This window comes from Naumovozyma castellii, chromosome 10 (assembly GCF_000237345.1).
Source record: "Naumovozyma castellii chromosome 10, complete genome".
Classification (NCBI taxonomy): Eukaryota; Fungi; Ascomycota; class Saccharomycetes; order Saccharomycetales; family Saccharomycetaceae; genus Naumovozyma; species Naumovozyma castellii.
In genome coordinates, this window is record NC_016500.1 from 34,086 (window position 1) to 47,795 (window position 13,710).

General features: G+C 36.5%; 7 protein-coding genes across 7 annotated transcripts; 4 read left to right on the forward strand and 3 right to left on the reverse strand.

Annotated features, from left to right (window-relative positions):
• Positions 1 to 200: 200 nt before the first annotated feature.
• RPL10 (60S ribosomal protein uL16) lies at positions 201 to 863 on the reverse strand (the record flags this gene model as incomplete). Its single annotated transcript, XM_003678299.1, has 1 exon — positions 201 to 863. The coding sequence occupies one exon, from the start codon at positions 861 to 863 to the stop codon at positions 201 to 203; it is 663 nt and encodes a 220-aa protein (XP_003678347.1).
• A 390-nt stretch (positions 864 to 1,253) lies between these two features.
• BUD20 (Bud20p) lies at positions 1,254 to 1,766 on the forward strand (the record flags this gene model as incomplete). Its single annotated transcript, XM_003678300.1, has 1 exon — positions 1,254 to 1,766. The coding sequence occupies one exon, from the start codon at positions 1,254 to 1,256 to the stop codon at positions 1,764 to 1,766; it is 513 nt and encodes a 170-aa protein (XP_003678348.1).
• Positions 1,767 to 1,851: 85 nt separating this feature from the next.
• OTU1 (ubiquitin-specific protease OTU1) lies at positions 1,852 to 2,766 on the reverse strand (the record flags this gene model as incomplete). Its single annotated transcript, XM_003678301.1, has 1 exon — positions 1,852 to 2,766. One exon carries the CDS (start codon positions 2,764 to 2,766, stop codon positions 1,852 to 1,854), a length of 915 nt encoding a protein of 304 aa, XP_003678349.1.
• Positions 2,767 to 3,022: 256 nt separating this feature from the next.
• Positions 3,023 to 5,575, reverse strand: LAM6 (Lam6p; the record flags this gene model as incomplete). Its single annotated transcript, XM_003678302.1, has 1 exon — positions 3,023 to 5,575. The coding sequence occupies one exon, from the start codon at positions 5,573 to 5,575 to the stop codon at positions 3,023 to 3,025; it is 2,553 nt and encodes an 850-aa protein (XP_003678350.1).
• Positions 5,576 to 5,942: 367 nt separating this feature from the next.
• On the forward strand, positions 5,943 to 9,185 carry RGR1 (Rgr1p; the record flags this gene model as incomplete). Its single annotated transcript, XM_003678303.1, has 1 exon — positions 5,943 to 9,185. The coding sequence occupies one exon, from the start codon at positions 5,943 to 5,945 to the stop codon at positions 9,183 to 9,185; it is 3,243 nt and encodes a 1,080-aa protein (XP_003678351.1).
• Positions 9,186 to 9,633: 448 nt separating this feature from the next.
• On the forward strand, positions 9,634 to 10,707 carry XYL2 (D-xylulose reductase XYL2; the record flags this gene model as incomplete). Its single annotated transcript, XM_003678304.1, has 1 exon — positions 9,634 to 10,707. The coding sequence occupies one exon, from the start codon at positions 9,634 to 9,636 to the stop codon at positions 10,705 to 10,707; it is 1,074 nt and encodes a 357-aa protein (XP_003678352.1).
• A 592-nt stretch (positions 10,708 to 11,299) lies between these two features.
• Positions 11,300 to 13,600, forward strand: MEF1 (Mef1p; the record flags this gene model as incomplete). Its single annotated transcript, XM_003678305.1, has 1 exon — positions 11,300 to 13,600. The coding sequence occupies one exon, from the start codon at positions 11,300 to 11,302 to the stop codon at positions 13,598 to 13,600; it is 2,301 nt and encodes a 766-aa protein (XP_003678353.1).
• Positions 13,601 to 13,710: the final 110 nt, after the last annotated feature.

Here is a 13,710-nt window from a genome sequence, read left to right on the forward strand (position 1 = left end):
CCGAAGTGTCATTGAGGTCAAACAAAAGTGGAAGCTTTATACCAAGCAGCATAATTTAACACAGTTCAGAGGTACGTCAAAATGGAAACAAAAGAATAAAACATCTGATTAAAAAAAAGAATACAAAAAGTTGTTTAAATTAAAATAATTTATATATAATATAGTATATGATAGAATATAAGAACAAATCAAATAATTAATTAAGCCTTAGTGAAGTATTCTGGGAATTCTCTGAAGTTGTCTTCCAAAGAACCCTTCTTAGACAAGAACTTAACGAAAGAACCGTCATCCTTGACTTCACCAGCATCTCTTCTCTTGATGTATTCAGCTCTGTCCAAAGAGGTGAAACCCCATTTCTTGGACAAAATAATCTTTTGTTGACCTGGGAACTTGTATCTAGCTCTTCTTAAACCTTCAATGACAACGTCCTTGTTGTTATCCTTGGTTCTGACAGAGAAGATAATTTGACCAATGTCAACTCTAGCGGCCAAACCGTGAGGCTTACCCCAAGCACCTCTCATACCTTGTTGCAATCTATCGGCACCGGCACAAGACAACATCTTGTTAATTCTCAAGACATGGAAAGGATGAACTCTGACTCTCAAGTGGAAAGATTCTCTACCAGAGACAGTGGTAACGTACTTGTTAGCACAAATACGAGCGGCTTCCAAAGCTTCGGAAGACAATTGTTCCAATTCGTTGGAGACTAAGTGGACACACAATGGGAATTCATCGACAGTGGCCTTCTTCTTACCTAAATCGTAGATTCTGATCTTAGAGTCTGGGACAGCTCTGTTGTATCTAGACTTTGGGTAAGGCTTGTTCTTTTGGTATCTGTAACATCTAGCTGGTCTTCTAGCCATTTTGGAAAGAGTATTATTTAGATGGTTTTCTGAATCCAGGGAACCAGGAATTAGGAGCTGTCCCCAAAACAGGTGTTAGAACAAATGAATAGTTTTATAACAGATGAGATTGTGAATTGTCTCTCGGATGTTTGCTCCGTCTTAGTCAGAAATCAGGATTGTGATTTCTGACGGAAATAGAATTGTTTTTAAAAAAATAAAAAAATAAAAATTCAAAAAACACCCAAACATGAAAGAAATGTTCAGATGTTTGTACAGTCACAACTTTGAGTGAAATATTCTGCAAAATGAAAAATTTTCTTAGAAGCTCATCTCATCTCTAAGTATGAATGTATGTATTCAAAGCATTAGAAACACTACGAACCAGCACATACACACACTATTAAATAAATGGGTAGATATTCAGTGAAGAGATACAAGACAAAGAGAAGAACGAAGGATCTCGATTTGATCTTCAACGAACTGTCTTCCAAGGAATCGGTACAGAAACTGCTAAATCAGCCACTAGATGAAACAAAACCGGGTTTAGGTCAACATTATTGTATACATTGTGCCAAGTATTGTGAAACGGCTATTGCATTGAAGACACATTTGAAGACCAAAGTTCATAAGAGAAGAGTTAAAGAATTGAAGGGTGTTCCTTATACACAAGAAGTAGCTGACGCTGCTGCAGGTTGCAATTTGAATAAATTCTTAAATAGAGTGGAACAAATTAAAAATGGTGGTGTGGAAACAGAGAAGGAGGAAAATGAAACCTTGTTGAAGCAACATTTGGACGAATCCTTGGCTAATGTGAAATCCACTGAACCAACCTTACCTTGGGCTGATAATAATAATAATGATAATGATAATACAACAGAAGTATCAGAACCCGTCCAAGATGGTGAAATTGTCATGAATTAAACAGGACAAGCATGTGTACAATATAAATAGATAAGATTATAATAATATTATTTTTCCATTTAACTTGACTTCTTAATTTATTTATTTATGAACTTTGACCAAAATCTGTATGACCTGTCTTCTCTGCATGTTTGGCTATATCTCTCTCACCAACAAACTTCTCTTTGCATATGTTACAAATGATCTTGGCCTTTTGAGTATTAAATGCATAACATTTTTCTTTTAACTGCCTGGCAATATTTAAAACATTCTTTAGTATTAAATCACCCATCTCATCTCTCTTGTCAAAAACACAAATTCCATCATCTGTTTCGATTGCATCATAATGCACTCCATTAAACAGAATAACAAAGAATTTATCGTATAGATCATCATTGAATTTCTCAAATTTAATAGCGTCAATGTCAAGAACATATATACCCATCTGTAATTCGTTGGACAATATAGCCAATTCAATACCACCTCCCCATGAATCCCTTTTTAATATCCATTCACTATATTCTCTATTGGGTCTCCCCAATATGGCATCTGAATAAACCATTGGATGCTCCACGATGACTCGCGAACACAACTCCCTTAATTGGTAAGATAACGAAATATCCTTGTACATACACCATGAAATGGCATGGAATAGACACGAATTATCATCAGGAACTTTATGCACTTGTAATATTCGACGTTCTCCATCACTAGTCTCTATCCAAGTTTGCGATGGTTTCAACACCGGATCTTTCCTCTTCACTGGTGCAGCCATTGTACCACCTTCCAAAACTAAGTTGACCCTCTCACCGGAACTCAAACCAAGATCCTCTAATGAGGTCTCCAATGCAACTTCACCGATTTCGACCCTCTGTGGTGGGTATCCGAATCGAATAGCTATTAGATTGCATTCATCTGAAAGTTCTAGATGTTTAACTAATTGATTCAAACTGGAACCATTGTCAATCGAGACCACTTTATCGGCTCCGCCATTTGGAAAACCACTTACTTTCAATCTCATTATGGTTTCTTGTGTACGTATTTCACTATTGTTGTATTTTTAGGACTCCCCTCATAACGAAACTTTCTTGCCAGCATTTTAACACCGCTTTTATAAGTTTTGAAAAATACAAGAATAGTTTTACCATAAACATCACCATAAACACTGACATGTTGCTTTTTAAATATAAACGACTCTTATCATCTATTTATCATTAAAAAAAAAAAATCAAAACCAAAAAATAAAAAAACACTTTAAATTAGAATATTTCTTCTTATCATGAATTCATTAAATTTGTTAGCCTTTCCAATAATTCCTTCCGAAACTTCATATTTTTTTCAGAATTATCACCCTTTTGTAAAATGCTCCTCAAAAACAAATAAACTTGCTCCAACACTTTTTCGTTGTTGACCTCACCTTCGTTGTTATGAATCCATCGCTTAAATATATCAAATTTAGCTGGAATGTCAATTATTTTGGAGGAAAGTACTGGCTCTCTTTCAGTTGCAAGAAAATGATTGGGCATAGTTATCATGGTTTCCAATCTGGAAATAGTTCGTTGTAAATGTATAATATAGCAAACGTTGATGCAAAATAGAATCAATATTGCAATAAGGATGAAGGGCAAATACCTTTCTATCCATCTTATGTGTTTCCCACTTGGATTGATGAGTTTGACGGGTTCAATCTGCTTTCGCATACTTTCGTCTTTCATGAATATCTTCTCATCTATCAATGAAATATTCTTCTCAGATACGACACTTCGTTGCTCGTGGCGTATAGACCCCGCTGCGTATTCAGTCGTCGACATTGAAGCATCCACTTCCACTTCTTCCACATAATCTTCCACGTATTTACCCAATTGTTTGACTAAATCTTCAGTGGATGATGTCATCCCTGTCTTTACACTTGATTCTATTAATGGTTTAATCCAACTAGATCCGGTCCAATCCACCCAATAGGAAATCTTCAAGACACATGTGGTGTTTGAACCCCATCTGAACATATACCTTGCCTTAGTAGAAAAACTCTTCCCACTTGGCACATTGGGTGTTCTTGTTGTATTCACTATATTAATATAATCATAATTATCCTGATGAATTAGAGTCTCTTCGGCGTCACAATTAGTTGATTTGGGTCCCACTGAAAAATTTAATTTCTTAATGTATGAATAGTCTCTAAAATGGAATCCATCCTTACCAACTTTATCAAATGATCCAATTGGCGATATTTCTGACGATTCCTGACTCTTCAAAAACTCTAACAAGAAGGAATGATTAGTTTCACTGAAAATTAATTCGAAAATTAAACCTGGTGCGCCATTAAACTCTAATTCAGATAATACATGTTCATCATTTTTCTCTGGATCATAAGGAAATTCAGTTTCATGATGAATGAAAGGTCCATCATAGTGGAAGTTCGATCCTTCTTTAAATTTGAAAAATTTCTGAGTCTCCTTCAAAGTAATTTGTTTATCAATCAATGGGTTGGAATTAGATCTAGAGTCATCTTCATCTTCTTCAGTGGTAGTATCATCATCATCATCATCATCTTCATCGTCACCATCCACTGAATTTATTGCCTTATCTATTATTGCATCATTATTTATTGTTCTTGGGTCTCTTAATATTTTCCTGTTATGACCAGAATTTGGACGTATTAAATCTGTAAATGTGGAATCAATCATTATGGGACGATCATTCATCGTCGAAGAAAGTATTGTTTCTTGTGATCTTCCCATTAAATCGGTGCCTGCTGTTGCATCGGACCATAACAATATCAATAATTCAAATACGGCATCTCTCGATACGAATCCATTAAATTGTGTTCTCATTGCGTGGTTTTTGGCCACTATAGAGATCCCACCTGGAAATAACCCATTAGATGAAGTCTTTTCCAAAGAAATTATATCTTGTAATGGAATTTCAATTTTGGCCACCCATCCAAGTAAAGTAGAATTAAAACAGACATGATTTTCAGAAATGTAAAGACTTCCCTGGTAAGGAAATTCTCTATTTAAAACGCAAATAAAATCGTCCAAGAGACGATCTGATGTAGGAATAGTTGTGAAAATGAAATGGAAATCTGCATTCCTCTCCTTCGTAGCATAATGAATATTAGTATCTTTATATGTTTCCTTGACAAAATTCGTAGAATTATAATTTGCTTCTATGTCGGCAGCACTTGCTCTCCTTTGATAGAAATATTCTTTAACGCCATGAGATGGGTCTCTTAACAGTACCGTTTGAGAAGGTTCATGAGGGGGCGAATTGGAATTGGAGACGGAATTCGATCTGAATTGTAGTGAGTTCAAAACGTTGTCGAAGAATGATGAAGTGGAGCTACCTGATACAGATTGGTTTCTAGATGGAGTGCCACTATTTGTAGCTGCAATTATATCAGTCACAGAGTCTAATGCATTCTTTGTATTACCAACAACATCTTGTCTTTTGGATATAGGGGTTATATCAGACATATGAGGATTAGCTGGTGATGATTTCAAACTTAACGACAGATTAGTATCAGTTTTAGGAGATCCTTCATGAAAACCAACTGGAGAATGGAACTTGATCGTATAGGAGGAGGCCTTCTCTTGTGGGGTTTGAACGCCATCACTTTTATCATAATGTGACTGATTAGCCCGTACTAGAGGGTCCACATCCATATCCTTATCATCATTAATCAACATGACACTCTGCTTATTGGGAGTGTCAATAGGCTTTATCTTTGCTGAGTTCACTATACGAGGGGAGTTTGTACCTGAGCTCGAATTGTTTGTGTTGAGAACCTGCCAGCTTTCTGTGCCCCAATTACTTGTATTACTGTCCATCCTTGACTGTTCCTGTACCCACACGGCAATAAAAACACCTTTCTGAGATCAAACTACAAGAGTACTGTGATTGTTCATGGGTTGATTGATCTATTACAAAGATGGACCTTTAATGATCCATGGACGTTGCGTTACCCGGAGAGCCAATTTGCGAAACTGATTTATTGCCAGAGGGTATTTCAATAAGATGTAACTTCACGTTGACTACAGTATAAGTGGAAAGACTGTAGAAGCAACGGTTGCTATTGTAGAGAGAAGGGAAGCGTATCAAGTGTATCACAGACTCCACATCTTTGCTCCATCATTGTTGTTTTTGAGGACACATTCCAGGAAAACTACATAAACCTTTTTTTTGACTGGACTCGAGATGACAACTGAAGTCGATTCCTCTAAGATGCTGAATGGTAAAAGCTTTGCCAATTCAGGTTCCTCCAGTGAACCACTACAGAATGATACCACCGATACACATTCGCCCATACTCAACGGTAAAATGAGTCAAGGCGCAACACAGGAGAATCCTCAATTGAAGAGTCCGATCCCATCCACTACAAACGTCACATACACCGCAGATGATGATATAATACAGAACCAGGGACTTGTACCGCCCCCCATCCCACATGTCGAGACCAACCAAGTTTCACTGGCCTTGATAGTGAGGAATCTAACCATCTTCACGATAAAGGAGATCTCACAATATATGAAGACAAACATTCATGTTAATCCATCTGAAGGTTCTTCCACCAAGAAGCTAGCTTTTCTTAAATTGATTATTTTTTTGAGGAACCAGTTTTTGAAACTTTATGTTCTGATTAAATGGTGCAAAACTATTAAAAATAACAATTTCCATGTCATGATTGATCTTTTAAATTGGTTTAGAACGACCACTATGGCTGTGAATGGATGTATATGGGCACTTAGGGGAAACTTGACCTCTATGACGAACGCAAAGTTACCTAACGTGGATTTAGTTAGTGCATTGGAAGTGTTAAGTCTTGGAAGAACTAATTTACCATCGCATAATTTTAAACTAAGTGCTGAAATGGATCCGCTGGTTAAGATTCCACCTGATTTGATATTGAAAAAATTGAAAGATCTAAATTTAATGGTATCCATTAAAGTTGCCATGATGGACCTTCCAAGGCAGTTTCATAATTATTACATTGCTAATGGGAGAATATATATAAAAGTGGAAAATGAATTTGAAATCCAACTTTCAACTATTGATCGTCATTCGCCCTTATTCTTTGTGGATGTTAATCTGTTGTTATCATTTAATGAAAAGGAAATTATTTTACCATTAAATAAACAACGTCTGGAAAAATTGATTAATGAAATCCTTTTCAAGAGTAATAAACCTCTTTTCGCCCTATACGATTTTCTTCATAAATATGTTATCACATTGCAATTGTATTCATTGCATTTGGAGTTAATTACCCTTGAAACTAATGGGAAATTTTCAGGTGGAAATTTAGTTCATTCATATGATCCCAAAAAATGCATAATTTCTATTAGATATTGGTTAAACAGTAAGATGGGTAATAAGGGGAAAATAATGATTGGTATTGGTCGAGAGAGTGAGAATTTAATATTAAAATGGGATAATAAAAATGCAATAAATAATAAGAGAATGACTACCGTTTACAATAATATAGTCACCAACTTGGAAGCCATATTCGATGAAATTATGTTTAATCATTGCCAATTGATTAGATCTGATCTTTTATCAAAAGGTGTCTTTCAGGAGGATGAAGAAGACCAAGATGTTTTGCTTTTCGAAATTCCTACAACTTGCCTTACGATGGCGGCAGTGCAATTGAAAATTGATTTAATAAATGGTATCTTTTATTTTAAGAACCCAACACCTCTTTTGTCTACTTATGTGCAACAAATTAATAGGGCAGACTCCATAGAGGATCTGACCAGAGTTCTTCAAAAATTAAAACTGGATAAGATTATATCAATTCTTCGCAACATGTTTGAAAAGACGGGATGGGTTTGTAGTAAGGTGATTAGACTGGAGAAGCGAATAAAGACAACACTGAATGACATTGATTCTAAGTCATTATTACAACAAGACTTATTCATATGCTTGCCCAATTGGCCTGTTAATTGGTACTTAATTCTATCTGTAATTTCATCCAAATCGTCATGCATGGTAGAAAAGAGAATTGGTAAAGTAGTTTCTCTGAAGGGTAAATGGGAATTAACATATTTGGATAACACCAATACATCTACTGCTAAATTGGAAACTATCACATATCAAAAAGTAGTTTCCTTACAGAAGAGCATTTTGCATAGAATTGTTAACCATATGCTAATTGATTCATTAAATCAATTAAAAATCCGTAATAGAATTTGTCCAAGCGATTCCTCGAATTCATTGCTTCCAGAGTGTATCATAAACGATTCTACAAATATGCCAACCAAAGATTCTCCAACTTCCGCCACAAAACAAGAATCAGAGGGGACAACTTTATCAGAGGCAGACACTGCTGCATTAGTTGGAGATCCTGGTGATGCACAAGTAAATACAGGAGGGGAATGTACGTCTGTAATAGCATTAGAATTGGAGTCATTCTTGGAAGGTTCCAAGGCATTAAGCAGTATACTTGAAAGTTCCATGTTTTTAAGAATTGATTACACTCATTCCGAGATCAGGTTATATGGAAGATTTAAAAGAAACACAATGTTGATCCAATGTAAATGCGATGATTTATTAATTCATTTTATCCCAGATGGATCCTTGACATTTTTCTTTAGTGAGAATTTTACCACATTAAGTCTTATTGTCCAATATTTGACTTCATTCAGACAAAAATTAATGCAGTTAGTTGTTCTTACAGACGTGGTAGAAAGACTACATAAGAATTTTGCTTCTGAATATTTCAAAATTGTCTCACTAAAGGTCAATGAAATTTCATTTAAGTATTTGAAGAATAGCCAAGATGAACAAGATTGTATTATTAATATTATTACTAAAAAGCAAATGGTGAAGAATTTAACGGTTCAATTGGCAGCATCCAATCCACAACATATTATACAACCATTCATTGATTCTGGCCGTTTAGATTATCATTTCATTTTCAATTACTTGCAGTTTACATCCACATTGTTTGCTACATTAAAGCATATACTTACCGAGAGTAATCCTAATAAGAATGAAGATGGTTCAATTAGGTACACTACAGTCAACTTAGGACTTCACAATCTAAATGAATATCAATTGGTTTATTGCAATCGTGAAGCTGGAACTAAAATTACCCTTTACATTGAATTAAAGAATGTAACCCACAATACGGGGAAGAGCTTACAATTTTACATTCATTTCTCCAAAGATGAGCATATTACCACCAAATCAAGAGCATACCCAATGGTTCATCAAGTCTGCAACCAAGTCTTTATGCTTGATCCTAAATTGATCAGCATGGATAAGAGTAATTCAGATATGAAGAACGAGTGCAAATACCCTGATGCCATCAAATTAGTTAATGGTATTTCCTGTAACTCTGAAGACATCGAGCCTATATTAATGGATATTCATGACATTTTGAAAGTAGATAGCAATGTGGGGAATAATGACAATGGCTCTGAGTTGTTGCCAACTCTTTGAACAATATATTTAAGTAAAAAGGCTATCAGCTTACATACGTACGTACTTCTCGTATCAATAAATAAGACAAATGATGAACAGAAGTTCAGCACATCATCTGACTTTCTTGAACATGTTTGTTGGCAGTTGAATCTTAGGAATTTAGTATATGAAGTCTTTACATTACCCCAGACTGCTTACCAAATAAGAGAAAAAAGAGCATTACATTATAACCCCGAACCGCAATCTATTGTGTTCCTGTCGAAGTGCTGCGGTCGTTTCTGAGGGTCAGATCTGTTCCAAGAAAATAAGAACAAATAAAAAATGTTGCCTGTGAATAACCCCCTGGCAAACTGCTTCAGGACAGATATAAGGCTCTCGTGGTTGCTCTTGCCCAATCCAGAACTACTTTAACACATTGACCTGAAAACCAATTACAATTAACTAACTTAACAACAAGAAAAGAAAAATGCCTAGTCAGACTCAAACTGCCGTTATCCTACAAAAGAAGGGCCTCATCGAATTCGGTGAAAAGCCCATCCCTGCCCTCACAGACGAGCATTGGGTAAAAGTTCAAATTAAAGCCACTGGTATCTGTGGTTCTGATGTTCACTTCTACAAATATGGGTCCATTGGAGACTTTGTTGTCAAGTCGCCCATGGTCCTGGGCCATGAAAGCTCTGGTATCATTGCTGAAGTGGGTTCTGCTGTTAAGACTTTAAAAGTTGGTGATAGAGTAGCTCTGGAACCAGGTTATCCTAGTAGGTACACTGAGGCCACCATGTCAGGCCATTATAATTTGTGTCCCTTTATGCATTTCGCAGCTACTCCTCCTTGCGATGGTACTTTGACCAAATACTATTTAACACCTTTTGATTTTGTTTACAAATTGCCTGATAATGTCTCCTATGAAGAGGGTGCCTTGTTGGAACCATTATCTGTTGGAGTTCATGCCAATAAACAGGCTGGTACCAGATTTGGTGATAAAGTTGTTGTATTTGGTGCGGGACCAGTGGGGTTATTGAATGGTGCGGTCGCTAAGGTTTTTGGGGCATTGCAGGTTGTATTCATTGACGTTGTTGACGAGAAATTAGAGAGAGCCAAGCATTTTGGTGCCACCGCAGTGATCAATTCGTCCAAGTTGAGAATTAATGATGAATTCGAATTGGCTGTTGCCATTAAAGAGAAACTGGGTGGTGTCGACCCTGACATTGTGTTGGAATGTACTGGTGCAGAACCCTGTATTCGTGCTGGTATTAGAGCATTAAAAACAGGTGGGACATTTGTGCAAGTTGGGATGGGTAAAGATGATGCTAACATTCCAATCACCCAATTTTCCTGTAGAGAAATTACCTTGAAGGGATGCTTCAGGTACTGTCATGGTGATTACCAGAATGCTTTAGACTTGGTAGCCACTGGTAAGATCCCAGTGAAGTTATTGGTCACTCGCAGATTTACTTTTGATGAGGCAGTCAAAGCATATATGTTTAATGCTGAGCACGCAGAGGAAGTGGTCAAATCTATCATCTCAGGACCAGAGTAATTGGGGTAAGTAGAAGAAATATTTAAAAATATAAGGATATATTGTACGCAATAGAGTTTACTTATATAGTCATCCTAATGAATTTACATTCTCACGATAACTTATGGATTTTAGTTCGTTATGAATGTAGGCAATATTTGTAATTTTTCCAAAGCTGTAATTCCAGTGAAAGGGTTCAGTTAAGGCATTGGACACTTTTATTATCGAGTTGGGTTTTAAATAACTTTTTACACTTTAGAAGGTTGGTGTTGAAACCTCATTATTTCATTTTGCGCTTAAATTGAAGTAGTTATTGAAAAGTATGACAACTATACCTTTGTTTCAACAAATTTCTTCAAACAACAAAATGATACAACTTGATAAAAAAACAGAGTATCTAAAATCACGAATATTTTAACCTTAGGTTTGCTATGTTGTTTCCAACGCAGACTTCTTTAGCCTTATTATTATATCTTTCGAGAACAAATTTACTGACAGAAGTTTCGTCGCGACGGAGACCGACAATTCCAGTTCCCTTTAAATACATTATTGATTCTTCAACTTGTAGAACAGCAATCTTCAAAGCCAAGAGGACCATTTGGCAACAGTTGCAATGTTGTTTTTACCAAGAACTATCACACAACTGCCCCTCAGGTGCGTTCGATGTCGTGGCATTCCGGCAACGATTCTCTCGAAGACCGCATACCAACTCTCAAGGAAAAGGGCATTCCAGACTTCAACGAGACTAAGATCAGAATATGAAGAGGAAAAACCTATCCTAGACGAGATCTCGAAATCTTTAACAACGCAGGATATTGAATCCTCCAAGAAACTTCGGAATATTGGGATTTCTGCCCATATTGATTCCGGGAAGACCACGTTTACCGAACGTGTCCTATATTACACTGGTAGAATTAAAGCCATTCATGAAGTCAGAGGTAAGGATAATGTGGGAGCAAAGATGGACTCCATGGATTTGGAAAGAGAAAAGGGGATTACTATCCAATCTGCAGCTACCTATTGTTCCTGGGATAAAGATGGTAAACCATATCATTATAACTTAATTGATACACCCGGCCACATTGATTTCACTATCGAGGTGGAAAGAGCTTTAAGAGTGCTGGATGGAGCTGTGCTTGTTGTTTGTGCCGTGTCGGGAGTTCAGTCTCAAACTGTTACCGTGGATCGTCAAATGCGTAGATATAATATTCCAAGAATCACATTTATTAATAAGATGGATAGAATGGGATCAAACCCCTTTAAGGCTATTGAACAATTGAACTCCAAACTTAAGATACCTGCTGCCGCCTTACAGGTTCCTATTGGGGCTGAATCAGGTCTACAAGGTGTGGTTGATATAATTAATCGTGTGGCCCTGTATAACAAAGGTGATAGTGGTGAGATTATTGAAAAGGGTGAAGTCCCTAAGGATTTGGTAGATTTAGTGGAAGAGAAGAGACAACTATTAATTGATACTTTAGCTGATGTAGATGATGAAATGACGGAATTGTTCCTTGAAGAAAAACAACCTACAGTGGAACAAATTAAAAGTGCCATTCGTAGAGCTACCATCGCTAGAAAGTTTACCCCCGTATTGATGGGTTCTGCTCTAGCCAATATGGGGATTCAACCTGTATTAGATGCAATCGTGGATTACTTACCAAACCCATCCGAAGTATTAAATACAGCATTAGATGTTGCCAAGGACGAAGCTAAAGTAAATTTGGTTCCATCCGCTCAAAAGCCATTTGTTGGATTAGCTTTCAAATTGGAAGAAGGTAAGTATGGTCAATTAACTTATATCCGTGTTTACCAGGGCCGTTTAAAGAAGGGTAATTACATTACAAATGTTAAGACTGGTAAGAAAGTTAAAGTATCTCGTTTGGTAAGAATGCATTCTAATGATATGGAAGACGTGGACGAAGTGGGATCAGGTGAAATTTGTGCCACATTTGGTATCGATTGTTCCTCGGGTGACACTTTCACAGATGGTACAGTTGAGTATTCTATGTCTTCAATGTACGTCCCAGATGCAGTGGTCTCATTATCTATTTCACCAAAAGGGAAAGATGTTCCAAATTTTTCGAAGGCATTGAATAGATTTCAAAAGGAGGATCCTACATTTAGAGTTCGTTTTGACCCTGAATCTAAGGAAACTATTATATCCGGTATGGGTGAATTACATCTGGAAATCTATGTGGAGAGAATGAAACGTGAATACAATGTTGAGTGTATAACAGGGAAACCACAAGTTTCATATAGAGAATCTATTACTATTCCAGCAGAGTTTGATTACACGCATAAGAAACAATCTGGTGGTGCTGGCCAATATGGTAGAGTAATTGGTACACTATCACCAGCAGAGGAAGGTGGTAAGAATAACGTCTTTGAAACAGCAATTGTTGGTGGACGTATTCCGGAAAAATATTTAGCTGCCTGTTCTAAGGGGTTTGAAGATGCTTGTGAAAAGGGTCCACTAATTGGCCACAAAGTCTTAAATGTGAAGATGTTAATCAATGATGGTGCCATCCATGCTGTGGATTCCAATGAATTATCATTTAAAACAGCGACTATGGGGGCTTTCCGTGAAGCCTTCTTAAAGGCTGAACCGGTTATCTTGGAACCAATTATGACTGTAACAGTGACATCACCAAATGAATTCCAAGGGAATGTTATTGGTCTTCTAAATAAATTACAAGCTGTAATTCAAGATACTGATAATGGCCATGATGAATTTACATTAAGAGCAGAATGTACATTAAGTACAATGTTTGGGTTTGCTACTTCATTAAGAGCCTCTACTCAAGGTAAAGGTGAATTCTCTTTGGAGTTTAATAGATATGCTCCAACCTCACCACACGTTCAAAAGCAAATGATTCAAGAATTTAAGGAAAAGAACTTAAAGAAAAAATAAGCATATATGTAAGAATATATCCTGTAAATACTGTTAACGAAAAAAATAGAATATCTTGTCGTTTTATTGAGTATGTTAAATAATGTACAATATGTTAAGTTGATTGAAGT